General features: G+C 38.4%; 2 protein-coding genes across 6 annotated transcripts in view; both read left to right on the forward strand.

Moving 5' to 3' along the window:
• The window catches only part of NUP155 (nucleoporin 155), a 31,644-nt gene extending 30,607 nt beyond the window's left edge, over positions 1-1,037 (forward strand). For both annotated transcript variants that reach the window (XM_075447268.1, XM_075447269.1), the window contains one exon: positions 584-1,037. In XM_075447268.1, the coding sequence (XP_075303383.1) occupies positions 584-722 (139 nt within the window). In that variant the 3' untranslated portion in view covers positions 723-1,037. The remainder of the gene's footprint in view (positions 1-583) is intronic.
• A 3,106-nt stretch (positions 1,038-4,143) lies between these two features.
• Positions 4,144-16,478, forward strand: part of CPLANE1 (ciliogenesis and planar polarity effector complex subunit 1) — a 60,322-nt gene continuing 47,987 nt past the window's right edge. For all 4 annotated transcript variants that reach the window (XM_075410666.1, XM_075410667.1, XM_075410668.1 and 1 more), the window contains exons 1-12: positions 4,144-4,301; positions 4,442-4,582; positions 5,104-5,239; positions 5,426-5,545; positions 6,470-6,696; positions 7,047-7,153; positions 8,882-9,038; positions 9,797-9,900; positions 10,085-10,267; positions 11,702-11,951; positions 12,919-13,071; positions 13,950-14,710. In XM_075410666.1, coding sequence (XP_075266781.1) covers positions 4,502-4,582; positions 5,104-5,239; positions 5,426-5,545; positions 6,470-6,696; positions 7,047-7,153; positions 8,882-9,038; positions 9,797-9,900; positions 10,085-10,267; positions 11,702-11,951; positions 12,919-13,071; positions 13,950-14,710 — 2,279 coding nt within the window. In that variant the 5' untranslated portion in view covers positions 4,144-4,301; positions 4,442-4,501. The remainder of the gene's footprint in view (positions 4,302-4,441; positions 4,583-5,103; positions 5,240-5,425; positions 5,546-6,469; positions 6,697-7,046; positions 7,154-8,881; positions 9,039-9,796; positions 9,901-10,084; positions 10,268-11,701; positions 11,952-12,918; positions 13,072-13,949; positions 14,711-16,478) is intronic.

A 16,478-nucleotide genomic window follows, 5' to 3' on the forward strand; every position in this document is an offset into this window, starting at 1 on the left:
TAGGTGAAGTCTTGAGAACTATTCTATCCATAAATTTTTCTGATTCTCTTCAAAATGCAATGTAAGTACCCCCTGTTCACATATACAGTTTACATCTAGCCTCACTTTATTGTTTTTTTACGATTAGCTGATATAATACTCTTAACTTCTTAGAACTTTTGTGAATGTTTTCTAATTTTAATATCTACTTAGATATTAATACCTAAATTGTTGTGATTTGATACTAGTTTTACATATTGAAATTGCTATCTAAATTAATAACTTACACATTGATTGTATTAATATCTAAAGTATTTTGAAATACTAAATATTTCACATTGCTCTTATCATGTTTTATTGTTTATATTTAATATTGGACAAATAGTAATGATTCACTTACTTCCCCATTATGCCTTAGTCACAACCATTAGATTTCAAAAATCAATTTTTCTAATAAATAGTTAAATACTTAGAAGTAGCTGACAGATGGCTTGCTGATATGTTGTTCCATTAAAACTCAAAGAACGCTCACTTTCTATTTCAGATTAATTCTAATATACGGAAACAAAAAGGAGCTCATTATTATTCTGTGTTTTCTTTACAGGCGACGATTCACAAATGTTTGCTTGGATGCTGTGAGTTGCTACCTGGTTGAACTTCAGTCTATGAGCCCAACGCTAACGGTGCAGACTACTATTGGGAATTTTAAATCGCTACAGGCTAAATTAGAACGGCTTCACTGATTGGCTAATATAGTAATGGAATTATTATCTCAGATAAAATGAACTGTGAAAAAATAGTTCAGATGCCTGCACTGAATCTCTGGAAGAACAAATCCTCAGAAAGAAATTCTGAGGAAGTTGTACTTCCTGCTGCAGTTATCAGTTATGGGGCCTGCATTCGTGCTATTCTAAAGGTATCTACAAATTGTAGAATGTAAATGTGACAAACGGAGTTTCTTTTACTACTACCAAATTTTTTAACAACAGAAAGCTTTTTTTTATACTGTTGAAATAAAATAAAATACATTGTGTGATCTTTCCCTTGACAATTAAAAATATTTGGAAAATGTTTTTCTTTATGTAACATAAAGTAATGGAGAGAAGTAGGATGTAAAGTCTTCTTGGTAGCTGTTTTACAAGTATCAAACCAAGAAATGACAACTGCAGAAGGCAAGATGATGATAAAAGCGCATGTAGGCGAGTCAGGTTCTGAATATGGTCGTACCAGCAAGCAGTGATTCAATCAGAACTCTCTGCATGAGTTTATTGGCAGGTCTTTCAATAACTAAGATAATGATTGTTTCATAACTGTAACTTTAAACGCAGCCTACCTTTGTAAATAGAAGGTTTGGGATCAAATTGCAGAGACCAGCAATCTAATTTGCATTGCAGGAGAAGGAACAGTATTAAAAGCCCATCAAATTATTTTCCTTATTCCGTTTTAATTAATATGTTGTATCTGTTAAAATAAAGAAGTCAAGAAGTGACTTCTGTCTACTTTTATTACGCGCACACAAGCACCAAATTGTGTATATCCCTTAAAAGGAGCAAGGCATGCACATCATCATGTATGCATCCTTCCTAAGATTTTAAAACCTTGTCCTACAAGGAAATTTGTTATGTCTAGGTTTTACTGCTATGCATTGTGTACATACTCAGCAACATGAATTCTATGTAACATGCACAAGAAATAACCAGTTCATGCTGGTCTTTAGTCTTTCTCAAATAACTTCTTCATGTAAGTAAATAATCAAGAGTTCGGAGAGTTTTTTGATGGAGGGGAAAGAAGCAAGTATCTTTATGCCTACAGAGAAGATTAATGTGTTTTTTCCCAGTATAATGAGTAGTTGATACACATATCATAGGTGTTCAAAAAACAGAAAAAAGAAGTATGGCTTAAGACATTTATTTACATGCAAGTTAACTATTATAACTTGATATATATCGGTATAGTATTAGAACTAGATATGTATCATCCATTTACAGCCTTTACTGCCAGATCTGATTACAATGCTCTTAAAAGTTTTGTTTAAAGTAAAGCCATTAAATTTCTTTCCTGTGAACTGCCAGGTACATTCTGATCATTTTCAGCTAAAGACTACACCCAGTGAAGTAATATGTAAATTGAAATACATCTCTTTTTTACCTCTTATAAGATCAAAATACAGCTGAAATCTTAAAACTAGCTCTTCTGTCAATGTTGAAATTTCCTCACAAAGTCTTCTGACAGAGGAATTACTGTATGCCCAGAGAAGAAGATTTGCATCTTTCATGTAAAGCATACTATCTTTAAAAATAACAAGCTATTTTCTGCTGATGGCTATGTTTCACACCAAGGATGTAATGTAGATTTACCCCAGTCTTGTTACCGCAGTTCTGTTCATACTCCATCCAGGTGATGTCCCAAGTCTTGCCTGATGTATTTTTTTATTTCTAAATTTTAATATTTGCATGAAATTATGTTCCATAGTGTAGGTAAGTAGATTTCTGCTTTCAGATCTAGAGAAATGACTGAAGAGTTGGGAACAGACACAAGTCACAGACTTGAGTTTCAGCTCTTTTTTTTGCTCCAGTTAACAGAATAAGAACACCTCTGCCAATATTATAAATGTTTCAAAATAAGGGTATTTCAAAGTGTATTAAGAGTTATCGTTGATAATTTTCAGATGATGGCAGGCAATTTCAGTGTAGACATTGCTGTTTGTTTTCATGGCACTTGCTATGCTCTCAGGTGGAGAAGGGGTAGATTCTGTTCCCAGTTTAAATTTGGAGGGATTTGGAAACCTGCAGTCAGAGGAGAGGGGTGCATGGGTGGGTTAATGCATCGAGTCAAACAAATAATGACTACTTCAGGGAAGAAGTTGACCACCTTCTCAGTGACAAAATTAATGACAATTGGAAAATTGCTGGTCTTTTTTTTTCCCTGTCCCAGTGTTACACATTCTCGATCAAGATTGCATGTCCAGAGAAGGGCAAGAAGGCTGATGAGGGGGCTAGAGTGCAAGCCTTACGAGGAGCGGCTGGGGGAACCGGGGCTGTTTAGCCTGGAGGAGGCTGAGGGGGGACCTTCTTGCTCTCTACAACTACCTGAAAGGAGGTTGTAGTGAGGCAGGTGTTGGTCTCTTCTCCCACGTAACTAGCGATAGGACGAGAGGCAGTGGCCTCAAGTTGTGTCAGGGGAGGTGGGGAGGTTTAGACGGGGTATTAGGAAAAATTTCTTTACTGAGAGAGTGGTCAGGCATTGGAACAGGCTGCACAGGGAGGTGGTGGAGTCACCATCCCTGGAGGAATTCAAAAAACGTGTAGACGTGGCACTTTGGGATATGGTTTAGCAGGCATGGTGGTGTTGGGTGGATGGTTGGACTTGATGAGCATAGAGGTCTTTTCCAACCTCTGATTCTATGATAGGGAGGGTAGGACAGGACTTGGTCTAAAGTGATCTGAGGAACAAGAGCCAGGCTGAGGGAATAGCTACTTTAAGGGAATCAAAGGCACTTCTTCAAGGTGGTAAACAAAGTGACTGTCCGCTCACCCTACTTCTAATACTTCACCTCAATTCCTGCAGTGGATAGGGAGGGTTGGTCTCTTACAGCTGCGTCTCTCTCACCCCCCCACATCTCCGACACAATTTCTCCACGTGGAACCGCGGCCGGCTTCCTCGAAGTGCAGTGCACTCCCAGCCCACCCGCCACGCCAGCAGGCTGCGAAACGGAACGGCCGAGCGCAGCCGGACGGCGGGCCCGCCCAGCGGCCCCCGGGAGGCGGCGGGCGCACCCCCAGCGCGGCGGCGCGGGCGGGCGGAGGCGGTCCCTCGGGCGGGGCCCAGCGCCGCGCCTGCGCACTGCGCTGCCCATGCCGCGCCCCGGTCTTTCGCTGGCGGCTTTCGGCGGTGGCGGCGGCTGCGGCGCGGTCCGCCTGGGGCGGGGGGGCGCCCGGGGGGTGCGGGCCCGTCAGCTCTCTGGCTCTGCTGGCGGTGGCGAGCGTCCGTCTGGGCCCGCACCGTCTCCCTTTGTCGGCGCGCTGAGGGCCGGAGTTGGCCTGGCGCGGGGGAGGCAGCGGTGGGGCTGTGGCGGGTGGCGCCTGGCGGAGGGAAGGGAGGCCCGGCCCGCGCCGCGCCGCTCCGCTCCCCGGCGGCGAGGAGGAGCGGAGGGGCGTCCCCCTCGCCGTCTGCGCCCCGGTCCGAGCTTGCAGCGAGGCGCGTTGCGCTGTGGCTCCTCTCGCTGCGGGCTGGGGAAGGCGCGGGCTCCGCGCGGCTGAAGCGCGGGCGGGCTGCGGGCTGCGCGGGTGAGGATGGCAGTGCTGGGTCGGAAACACGGGCAGGTGAGCGTCCCGTCCCTTGCTGTTCCTCAGGGAGCTGCGGCGGGGAAGGGCTCGTGTCTGCGTTCCCCCCAGGTACTCCCAGCCCCCAGATAATAAAAACTGCCTTGTTTGATTTTTTGCTTTCTTCGAATTCCCTGTAGATACGTGAAAAAGCAACTGTTTGCTTTTCTTTATAATGGTTACCTAGAGGTTTGATAAAAATGGAGATTAAGCTAGATGTTCTCATCTGTACGTGTATCAAGCAAAGAAAACCATGGCCTCGCATCTCGTGGATTGGGCAGGTAGGTGTAACGAACTTCCATTTGAATAAAACCCCCTACTCTTGGCAGAGTTTTAACCACCTAGTACTTTTCACTTCCTTTGCTGGGCGGGGGGATAAAAGCATCCTCGGGAAGTCATTTGAATGTACCCCACGTAAGAGTTACTGAAATAAATCTCATTAGGTAAAACACTACAAAGTGAGAAAACTAGTGTCTAATTTGTCGTTCTGTTGTCGTTTGTTGGCAGGTGTTTCAGTTGAGGAACTTCGAAGTCCTTTTTAATAATGATTGTAAGATTAGTTTGATAGTTTGAAACCTGTGAACCACATTCATCATCAGTGTAGGCTGGTGCTAGGTATGATGTTGTACTGTAAAGCAAATATGCCAGAGATTGAGGTTAATATGGTAGTTGCAGCTGTAACATCTTTATCTTTTTTTTAAATATTATTTTTCCCTAGTACTTTTTATCTCTTCATTATTTTGCAGGCTTACATAGAAAGTAACATTTTAAGAAAATGACATACTGTTTTTTCTTTCAACAGGAAAAAGAGGCTGTTTTTCTTCTCGATGATAAACATATAAATGAAATTAACCTGGCATCAGGGAAGACAAAGAAGAAAATCCCTCGGCTGCAGTCATTGTTGAAAAATGTAGTCGTGTTAACAACATCAAGAAATGGTTAAGTATAATATCTTGAGTATTATAACTGCTGTTATTTTAGTTGGAACAGTTTAGAAAGGTAGAATACCTAAAGGATCTGCCAGTTCTGGGTCAGCTTTAGAACTGTGGCTAAGATGTAAAGGAAGTAATTTTAGGTACTTCACAGTAGTGTCCTTCAAAACATCTCTCCTCTGATGAACACAGGTGCTTGGTTGGCAGGAGTACTTACAACAGGAGAGCTATTTCTTTGGAATAAAGATCAGGACTGCTTGAAAATTGTCCCAGCAGTCGAAGAGTCTAGGAAAGTAGTTGCAGCAGCACAAGGTAGGTTTTTTTTTCAATTAGTCTTTTAAAAAATGGAATAGAATGAAAGTGGTTTTCCTTTTGTTAATTGTTATTGCACAAATAAAGGTTATATTCTGACATCATTTTGGATTTGTATGATTTACGTGCTAGCTAAGCTCTGACAAAAGGCCTTTTTGTCACTTGAATGATGTATTTTTTTGCATTTAGTAATCTCCTGTAAATAGTAATTAATTTTTAAATATAGTAAATACTTTCTTTTTTAATGGTTAGGTTTTAACTGCAGAAAAGCGTTCCTTACTGGGTGATCAGTGCCTTTGAGCAGACTTCATCTGATGTAAAACTTATACACGTAATTTGAAGTTTATTCTGTGGGTAGGTTTTTATGAAAAATGCTAGCTGGACAGAATAATGTGAAGACACATATTTCAAACTTAAGTATCAAATATTGTTGTGTATTGAATAATCTCACTGATATCAGGTTGTAAAGTGAAGTGTTGTACAAGCAATTCTGTCATTTCAGGGAAGATCAGTGGTGCATTTGGGAGCTGGAGGTAGTAGACAGTAGAGCACTTAGGCATTTATGAATAGTTTTCATGAAAGATGGATTTCAGCAACTGTAATGGTTGGAAATAAACCAACTATTGGAAATAATGGTTGGAAATAAATGGAAATAAACTGACTCAACTGTCAACAACTGTTGAGTCTTGTGGGAAAGATAATTCATAAAATACATAAAAATGGACATCCCATCTGACATTACTGATGCCCAGGGTCTAGTATCAGTGATAAAGCTAGAAATGAAAGATACTTAAGGTGGCAGCTTGGATTTGTTGTGATAGAGGAGAAATTTCCTTTCTCTTTTCTTTTTAAATCTAAATCTAACAGAGGAGCAGAAGCTATTCTGGCATATCGTTGTGTTTGTTGTTTTTTCTTTTTCCGTAGAGTGTTCAATGAGATTGTACTTGTATGTATCTGGAGATGGCAGAAAGGCAGTACTGACTACTCCTACAGCATGTGTCTTTTTGTGGGAGAGCATGGGACATGAAAATACATCATTTTATGAGAATTCCTCTGGGCATTGGACACAAATTTTGCCTGATGAATCAGTCATGTTGCCCTCTACTGAAGAAAAAGAAGTTGGAGTGCATGCTGCTTTCATAGAAAATGAGGTAAGAAAAAAAAGCCCTAAAGCAATCATTTAATCTCTTACGTAAAGTAGAGCCACAGCAGCTACAGTGAATTTTGAGAGCGTTGCCTGCCTCTTTTTAGTGTTGTGTTAGGCTTAATCATTCAGTTTCTATTAGATTTAATGACAACATAGGAACAGCCATATCAGATTAAAGTTTGTCTGGCCCAGTAGTATTCCTGCAAGACTTTATATTTCTGAATGAGAACAGTATGTCATTTAATCTGAACTGTAATAGCTATTGATGTAAATATATAAATAATTAAAGAGAAAATTGTGTGTAACCAGATTTTTGGGTTTGTTCTGGTTTTGGTTGTGTTTTTTCTTCCACAGATACTGGGTGATTGCTGTTTGTGCTCTTTTGTGTTTTACTCTGGAGAATGTTTGGTCCTCACGTTTTTGGTTCTTCGATGGCTTGAAAATAGCTTCAAATATGTTAGGTAAGTTCAAATATATCTGAAGTTACATTACATGACTTAGGAGGAAGATTTTTATTATGAAGTGCTTTAGAGCTGGGATTCAGAGCTGCAGTTGAACACATTTACATTCATGTCCAGTTAGCTTATGGTTACGAGAGCCTATGTATGTTTGCATACATATGTTCATAGTGTGCCACATTGTATGTGCATACACAAACAGTATATGCATATATAGGATCCGTATGTGGACGTACATGGTCATTTTCAAGTATTTAAATGTGGTTAATTTAGCAGCGTTTATGTATGTATTCCATACTTTGTTATTAACTTACTCCTAAATAAAACTGAGTGTATTTGTCACTGTATGTGGGTGGATACATATACATACACATGCCTGACTACACGTGTGTGTGTGTGTTAGTGTCAGGGAGTTGTGTGCATCATGTGAATATAGTTTCCTTTTCTCATTTTTCTTGTATTACTGGTGCATACTGTGCAGCCATGAATGCCCTGAATACGTCCTTCTCTTCTTAATTATGCGTATTTGTGTATATTTTATTTGTTTTCTGTTCCCCTTTTCATCTCTTACGGCTCAACTATGTAAGAATGTGTGTGTGTTTCTTTGTCTGGGCTGGGACCATGTATTGAAATAGTTATACTGATACAACCACTTAAAAATGCAATTGGATGATAATAATGAATACATGTATAGTCTGTTCCTCTTCTTAAGTGAGATACTCTTATGTATGAGTGTAAATGGATATGTCCTCTGGGGGTATAACTTGAGTAACTTGCTAAAATTTTGCCCCACACTTGACGTGGTACAACTGCTTTTGTTAAATGATGCCGTTTTGATGCTGAGTTATTAATGATATCCTTCTTGCCCAGCATCACTCTTGGCTGAGTTTGTCAGTAGCATGGTAAGGTGTTTCTGGTAATACAAAAAATGAAACGGAGCACGACATTCCTAGTGTAGAAGTACAAGTATATACCATAGTGCTTGCAGCCTGAAATTGTAACCACGTTTCTTAGCTGTATTACTCATAATTTCTTTATGCCAACTATAGCTCAGTTTCATTACTTACTATTGTTTAAGTCCTTTTTACATGTTAATGCTTTATTTTTTTTGCCTGTTAGGAGGCGTGCTTCCAAATAGAATCTTTCTTGTGTTTGCTGTCATGTTATGAATCTTTTTTAGGATGATAGAATGCTTTGGGTTGGAAGCGACCTTTAATGATCCAACCCTCCTGTCATGAGCGGGAACAGTTTTGGAATCTCGTTGTTGGAAGATCACGTTGTTGGAAGCCCAGTGTAACCTGGGCTTGAACACTTCCAAGGAGGAGACATCCACAGCTTCTTTGTTCAGAGCAGCATACTTTTGATTTTCATTTTCGAATTCTGAGTATTGCTATGCTGGGTGATGTTACACTGTCTGAGGAAGCTGTTCCTGGCTAGAATACAAATGCATTCATTGTAGGGCATGCACCTACATTTATATACATGTTCTATACATATAGCCCAAATTCCTGTCACATAAAAATAATAATCAGTGCTCACACATAGTTTTTAAACTTGTGTAAATACAAAATGTTTTTTATTTGTAAGATGTTTGAAGAAAAATAGGGGTTTTTTCATTGTTCATGCTTCATGTGTTTTTGTCTTGCATGGTTTTTTACTATATACGAATCATCCCATTCATCATAACTGAGTAGCCTCATGATGTTGTTGTCTTTATTTTTTGACATTCAGTTCTTTGCCATACCAGATCCACTGGGTGCAACAGACTTGTGCTCTTGTTAATCTCGTTCCTCAGTGCGTGCCTGTAAAATCAAGAGGATCTTTGTTATGTGCATTTGCAAGAGATGGGCTTCTACTTGCAGTAGCTGTTAATCAAACTGATCCAAAGGTATGAATAATAGACAGTACGTCATTTAAGCTAATAATTTGGATGAAGTGGTAACAAGGATTTAATAACACATTTTTAGAAGGAATTTTTCAGCATTCTTATGAAATATGTGATTATATTCACATTGATATCCATTTTTGGAATGCAGTTGTTCAGTTAAGAAATCCCTGTAAACTCCTCAGTCATTTTTAATCTCCAAGAAGTACAATAGTAGAGAAATAAATTTCAGTTACTGCATTGTACCTGTGAAGATTCTGGAGATTCTCAGTCGGGCCTCAGCCTGACATGCATTGGAGGTTACGTTGCCACTCATAGTGTTATTCTTTCCAGCAACTCAGAGGCCGAATCTTAATGTAGGTTTTAGTGCTAATGATAACAGGGAATATGGACCAGCTTATTTAGCGTACCAGGATGGAACGATGGAGTCCTTCAAAGTTCCAGTTGTTATTCACCAACAAGACTGGAGAAGAGTGATCTTACAGTACTTTGAATATTTTAGAAAAAGTGATGTTAAAATAATTCCACTGGTATATTTTCAATATATAATCCTATGTTCTTTTTATGAATGTAGAAATAGATATAGAAACAAATACTCTGAATAGTAATAACTGTTGAAGTGCAGAGTCACGATCATGTACAGTAATGTTTCCAGTACATCAGATGTAATGCATATCTTGCTAATAGAAACTGTTTCTTTACAATAATGACATCTTGATGCAACCATTTATGTTTTCTTTACATTTACTTTCTCTTTCTAGGCAACTCAGATTTTGTTTTTGAACACATTGAATTTTGTAACTGTTTCGGGTAACCTTAAAGGTTGTAGTAGCAAGAATAGCGTGGTCCCATCCAAGTTTATCAGGTCGGTGATTGATATTGTTTCTGCTGCTGTTGTGGATTTTTTTGGTTTTGTGTCGTGATGGGGTTTTTTGTTGGTTGCAGGGGGATTTTTTTGGTTTTTATTTTTGTGGGTTTTTTTTTTAACTGTTCTATCCTTTTGATGCAGAAACTTGACAGAGAAATATATTTTTTCCTGCCCAATTTAGATCTTACTGGGTTGGCGATATGAGTTGGACTCCTGATAGTCTTTTCTTAGCTTGCATGTTAAAACGTGGATCTTTGATTTTACTGACGTGTATGGGTGAATTGCTGACCTTGATTACTTCTGGCTGCTCTGTAGAATTTGGACCAGCAGAGTTTATTCCATTTCATCCACTAATAACATACAGGTAAAAGAATTTGAAAATATTTATATGTTTTTGTCATATGATCATATCTTATTTTCTAACATTTTTTTACAATTTATATAAACTTTATCTTTCAAATTCACTCTTTTGCTTTTCATGCGTCTTCTCAATATCTGTTTCTCATTCATAGTTCTATTTCTTATAATGGGTTTGTTGTGATGAAAATGGGCATTGTGACAATGTAAGTACACATTAAGTGATCTGGTGTTTTTTAAAGTATTTGGATTTGGTAATAATTTAAAAATAGCAATGTCTTGTGAGAAGATACTAAACTTACAGAAGTACTAAAAGTGCAGATTTATTTTAATCCAATGGTATTTCTCTCCTCAGTATTTAATTTTACCTATAGAACTTTGTCTCACGTTTCCATGTCAGCTCTTATAAATAACATATTTGCATGGACAGAAGTTGGGGTACTCCAGATATAAATTTTGAAATTATGCTGCTGGATGCATGGAAGAATAGAAGGATCTCTGATAACACTTTTTAGCATAATTTGGAAGTTACAAAAAGTAACACTGTCTGAATAACTCTAGGAAACAAAACAAAATCTAAACTTCAACTTAAAAAAAAAAAAAAGTGTTAATTTTGAGTGACTAAGCTGGGTAGTGTGTAAATGTAACATCTCGTGAAAACATCCGAAGTTTTATGATACCTTCTTACACTGTCTGGTTGAAAAACCAGATATTAAAATATATTAAAATACCTTATTTACTTGTTGAATGTATGCAGCTACTTTGTTTTCAAGCAATCTAGTAACTTTTGGGCTATTAAGAAATAAAAAGAAAAACAGTAATTTTACACATTATTTCAAAGTATTATGGGGTTAATATTAGAATAAGTGCATAACGTGGCTTTCTGGAACTCTGTAAGGAGTGATTTCTTTATAGGAAAAGATTTTGTAAGACCTCTTTAGTGAGAGAAGACTTGTGTGTTGATATAAAATTTTTTTGTTGAATGTCTGAGCTGATTCTGAAATAATAAGATTCAGATCTTGAGGGACTTTTTTGCTTTCATACATGACTTTATTAGAAGCTACTTAGAATAGCATCTTCAAGCACTTATACACAATAAGAGATAGATAAAGTGTGATTCAGAAATTTAAAGTCAAATTGTGAAAAAATGCATAGAATACTTATTAATGAAATAAGAAGAGAATACTGAAAGCTGTTTTTATTTTTCTTCAAATTAAAAACGTTGCAACTGCAGCAAAATACTGGCACCTTGCAAGTATAAATAGTGTTATCCAGAGTGCTCATACTTCAAAAATTTAGACACTTCCTAGAATTCTGAATTGATTTACTGAGACAGTAGTGTGAATGGCATAAAATGTTCATAAGTTGTTTCTTCTTTACTCTGTTCATGATTATTAAATACAGTAGTTGCTCCTTATATTTTTATGTATCTTTATTTTAGCCAGCAGTACTCTTTTTGTCAAGAGTCTAGTCAGTCTCTTGGTTCTTCAGCTTCTGAAAGTGACCTTATGAGACAGAGATTCTCTGTTGCTTCACATTCAAGATTACCCTACCTCATTGTCTCTGATGGATACATGATAACAGTGCTTAGATATCCTAACAACCTTTCACCACCAGGATTTATAAGATTGCTTTTGCTTGATTCAACCCAACGACTGGAAAATATCCGTCGGAATTTGCTGAACTCCAGGGTAGGGTTATGAATTATTTTGTAGGCTTTAATTGAAAGTCTTGATGTGTTTAAAAATGTGTAGTTTTTAAACTGAGTGCCACAATTTTAGTTTCCTTTGATATTTGCATAAATTCCTTTGAATGATAAAGTTGTGTTGAGAATAATATTGATCTGGAAAACAATGAATGCACAGTTTTCTCTGAAATTTTGTTCCTTTGATATCGTGGTAACCTTTCAGTAAAATGTAGTAAAGGGGACACTGTCACTGTATTCTTTCTGGAACTGTAAGAGAAACTGGGATTTCTAGATGTATAGAGTTGATTCAGAGCATTGACAAGTATTAAGCTACTGTGACCAACTCATCCTCTCAGCTTGATGCAGAAGGATTTCTGTAAAACCTCTCTATCTTAGGCTGCTGCTGTTTTAGAGCAGTCAGCAACACTCCCAATGGTGCTGTGTGCACGTGTCCACTAGGACTTGCAGCCTGATGTGGTTGTTGACCACATAAGATGTAATGGATATTAAGTTCATATTTTTTTCATTTGCTGATGGAATACAACTTCTCTTCAAATTTAGTTTGTATTTTAGATTTTTGGAGATGTGTCTTATGATAGTATTCATGCATAAGCTACAAGAGTGGGCAAGGATTTGAGGATTTAAAGAAAGCTGTTACTAGTAAGAATACAAGAAAGCCCTGCGTAGTGGCAAACTTGTAGGATTATTTTAGGGGTCAAGCACGTTCTTTCAGCATGAAGCAACGTGAAGTTGTCTGGTGCTGAGAAAATTCTATATTACTGAAGCGTGGTCAAATGGTAGTTTGTTTCTGTGCAATGTATGCCTGCTGACCTGTTCTCCCTTTCTGTCTGGGACTCTTAAACTGAAGCTTTTTACAGAAGGGACCAATTTCCTTGTTTTGTTGAGAAAGTGTCTGGTTTGATCTTACTAGTGGTAGATAATGTGTTTTGTGTTATTGTTATTTCTTTTAGTCTAAAGGGAGACCTCTTTGTTTACGATCGCTGTTGTCTTTAAAAGCCAGTCTCTTAAAACATGCTGAGAACCAAAGTTCCGTCTTTTCCACCATTCCAAAATTCCTGGAAGAGGACACAACAGAAATGAGTGAGAAAACTGTGGATTTACTGGTACTTCATAACATTTTCCCACTTATAATTATGCAAATGATTTAATTTTAAGGTATTCTAGAGATTCTTTTCTCAAATATAGGTGTATTTGTTCTTACTAGGTATATCTAAAGTTTTTTAAATACTGGTGAAATTCTCATTTTCTTAATAGGTGTGAGGAATATGGTTTTTCTCAACTGATACTTGATTTTTATTTTCAAATATTTCTTTCAGCAGTGCATTAACTTGAAAAATGTGTACTAATCTACATATGTATCTGTTTACTGTGGTTTAATACTTTATCTTCACTTTATAAGAAAATGCAACATTACACTACAAAATGTACTTGGGCTGTAAAGCGTATTAATATGAAGTACAATATTATTATCCGTAGTAAATAAGATATTTATCCTCAACTTTAGAGAATTCTTACATCAATTCCAAAATCTGTACATGTTTGTTGGAAGAATGGCTCTGTGACTGAAGTTACTGTGCAGCCTTTTCCAACTTTGGTTTTAGGTTTGTTGTTTGAGGTTTTGGAGCTTTTGCTGAATGACTTTTATATCTTACAGGTGTCTGTCAAAAACTCTTCCTCCTACCCTGGGCTTAATAAAGGACAGGTTTTCATTTTCTGGTATAAAAACTCCTGCTGTGTTTACAGTGCAATTGTTTTGTTGGTTTTAGGTAATTTAATTTCTGTCTGCACTACTATTCCAAACAGCCACGTTTAGTCTGAGATCTAGGTGAAGCTGCTGTGAGTTTAACTTATGAGCAATTAAGCAAGTTAATTAAGCATGAAGATTTCAATTGTGAGACTAAGTGTTGATTCCTTGCAGACTATGGTCTCTCAATAGACTTAAATTAAACACTTGATTTTTCTTTTTTTTTGTGTGATTTAGGATTATGAAGAAGAATTGGATGACAAAAAGCAGTTTTGCAATAGCCCTTCCAGCTTCTGTAGCCAAAGAATCCATTCATTTTTTGGTAACGCTGATCAAGGCCACTTAGAATTTGCATCAATGTTTGATACTATCCATGCAAAAGACAATACTGAAGAGAAAGATAAGTTACCAGTGGAACTATATTCCATTCAGAAAAACCTTCTTGCCGCATGGCAAGTAGGTATTTCAAAAAATATGGAAGAGAAAGATACGTTGCTGAATTACACAGTGAACTGTGTTATCCATTTTTTCAGCATTCTTCAGTTTGTGAAATGTGCTTTGCTAAACCGGGATGCATCTTTAAAGAAGTCTATGAAGAATACTCACTGGTTACATTGTGTCGTAAAATATTTTCAGCAGTATTTAACTGTCTTGTACTGGCATTCAAGACCGAGTCTGACTGGGCATGTGGTGAAGCTGGCATTACAAACTTTAAAACTGATGCTTATACAGCAACAAGATCAGTTGTTCTCAGAAAACCTTTTGGCATGCTTTTGTCTTTCGAAAATGGTTTCTCATACTCTAAGTAGTGTGTGCATACTACAGTATGAGAGCTTTTTTACATCTCCTCATGGTAATAGCCTCGTGGAACTTGACTCCCTCACTGTGCCTATTTTCGTACTTCTTGATGAGATTACTACTCAGCAATTCAGCTCACTGAAATCTCTGCTTAGAGACCCTCCTCGAGCAGTAACCCATGATGCAAAAACAGAAAAAAGGTATGACTGATCTTTGTGTGGAGGAAAAAAATCATATACAGGACAACCAGGCAATTGGGCTCTGTCAGCATGAGTTTATGAAAGGCAGGTGCTGCTTGACTAACCTTATGTCCTCTGACAAGTGATGCACTTAATGGATGAGGGAAAGGTGGTGGATGTTGTCTACCTGGACTTTAGTAAAGTCTTTGACACCATTTACCACAGCATCCTCCTGGAGAAACTGGCAGCTCATGGCTTGGACAGGTGTGCGCTTTGCTTGGTAAAAAACTGTCTGGATGGCCAGGCCCAAAGAGTGGTGGTGAATGGAGTTAAATCCAGTTGGTAGCCGGTCACAAGTGGTATCCCCAGGGCTCAGTGTTGGGGCCAGCCTTTTTTAATATCTTGATTAGTGATCTGGATGAGGGGATTGAGTGCTCCCTCAGCAAGTTTGCAGACAACACCGAGTTGGGCAGGAGTGTTGATGTGATTGAGAGTAGGAAGGCTCTGCAGAGGGACCTGGACAGGCTGGATCAGTGGGCCAGGGCCAATTGTATGAGGCTCAACAAGGGCAAGTGGCAGGTCTTGCACTTGGGTCACAACCACCCCATGCAATGCTACAGGCCTGGGGAGGAGTGGCTGGAAAGCTGCTCAGCAGAAAAGGACCTTGGGGTGTTGGTCAACAGCTGGCTGAAGATGAGCCAGCAGCGTGCCCAGGTGGCCAAGAGGGCCAATGGCATCCTGGCTTGTGTCAGGAATAGTGTGGCCAGCAGGAACAGGGCAGTGATCTCGCCCGTGTACTCGACATGGTGCTTTGGGAAATGGTTTAGTCGTGGACGTGATAGAGCTGGGTTTATGGTTGGACTTCATGATCTTAAAAGTCCTTTCCAACCCAAATGATTTTATGGTTCTATATGATGGAACAGCAATTTTATTTTTCTCTTGTACAGTAGTTGCAACATCCTTTTGTTTCTTTTCTGTGTCACTGTCTATGGAAAAACAAGATCATCTATTAAAGCATGCATATTAGAGCTTAGACTTACGGTCACTTAACTAATTGCTGCCAGTCAGTTCAGAGATAATTGGTGGGTTAACAGCTCGCACCAGGTCTGGTAGAGCAGCATCAATCCAGGTATTGCAGCTTAAGAAGCTTTCACTGCCTCTTGCCCATTCCACTCCTTCCCATGCAGAAGTTACAAACTCTGTGGAGCCAAGAGGCTGCTCATATGCAATGTATCTGTAATGTCAACTTAGTCTGCAACGTGTGTGCTTGATTATGGATCTGGTGTCCCAGAGCAACAGGAAAAACCTTGGTGTGTGGAAACTTATAAAACTATCAGAGCTATTTCTTCTTTGAAAATATACTCCTAAACTTGAGAGAAGCTTAAACTGAAGTGTGCTATCCAACTCTTGGGAAAGTGTATTACTATCACTGGAGTATTTTTCTACTGGAGAACTGAAGTGAATCCAGGTGTGTTAATCATACAGGCAAACTGTTCCTTTCCAGAGATTTAGAACCTAAGAAGCATTATAACTCACAAGTTTAATCTTGCTACAGTAAAATGTATTTCTTCAAGAAGCTTAAAATATAGTACTGTGTTCATTGCAAATTTGATAGGCAAATTTCAATTGTCTCTGAGAAGATAATCCATGTTTTTGATTAATTGTGCTTCAGGTACTGAGCACTGTGCATATGACTGACTATTGATAATGGAAGCGGTAGTGCTAGAGAAGATGCAGTTTTGTGGAACCTTTTTCAAGTCCCTAGCAAAGTGTATTTGCTTGTATTAGC

The sequence above is a fragment of the Opisthocomus hoazin genome, chromosome Z (genome assembly GCF_030867145.1).
Source record: "Opisthocomus hoazin isolate bOpiHoa1 chromosome Z, bOpiHoa1.hap1, whole genome shotgun sequence".
NCBI classification, from domain to species: Eukaryota; Metazoa; Chordata; class Aves; order Opisthocomiformes; family Opisthocomidae; genus Opisthocomus; species Opisthocomus hoazin.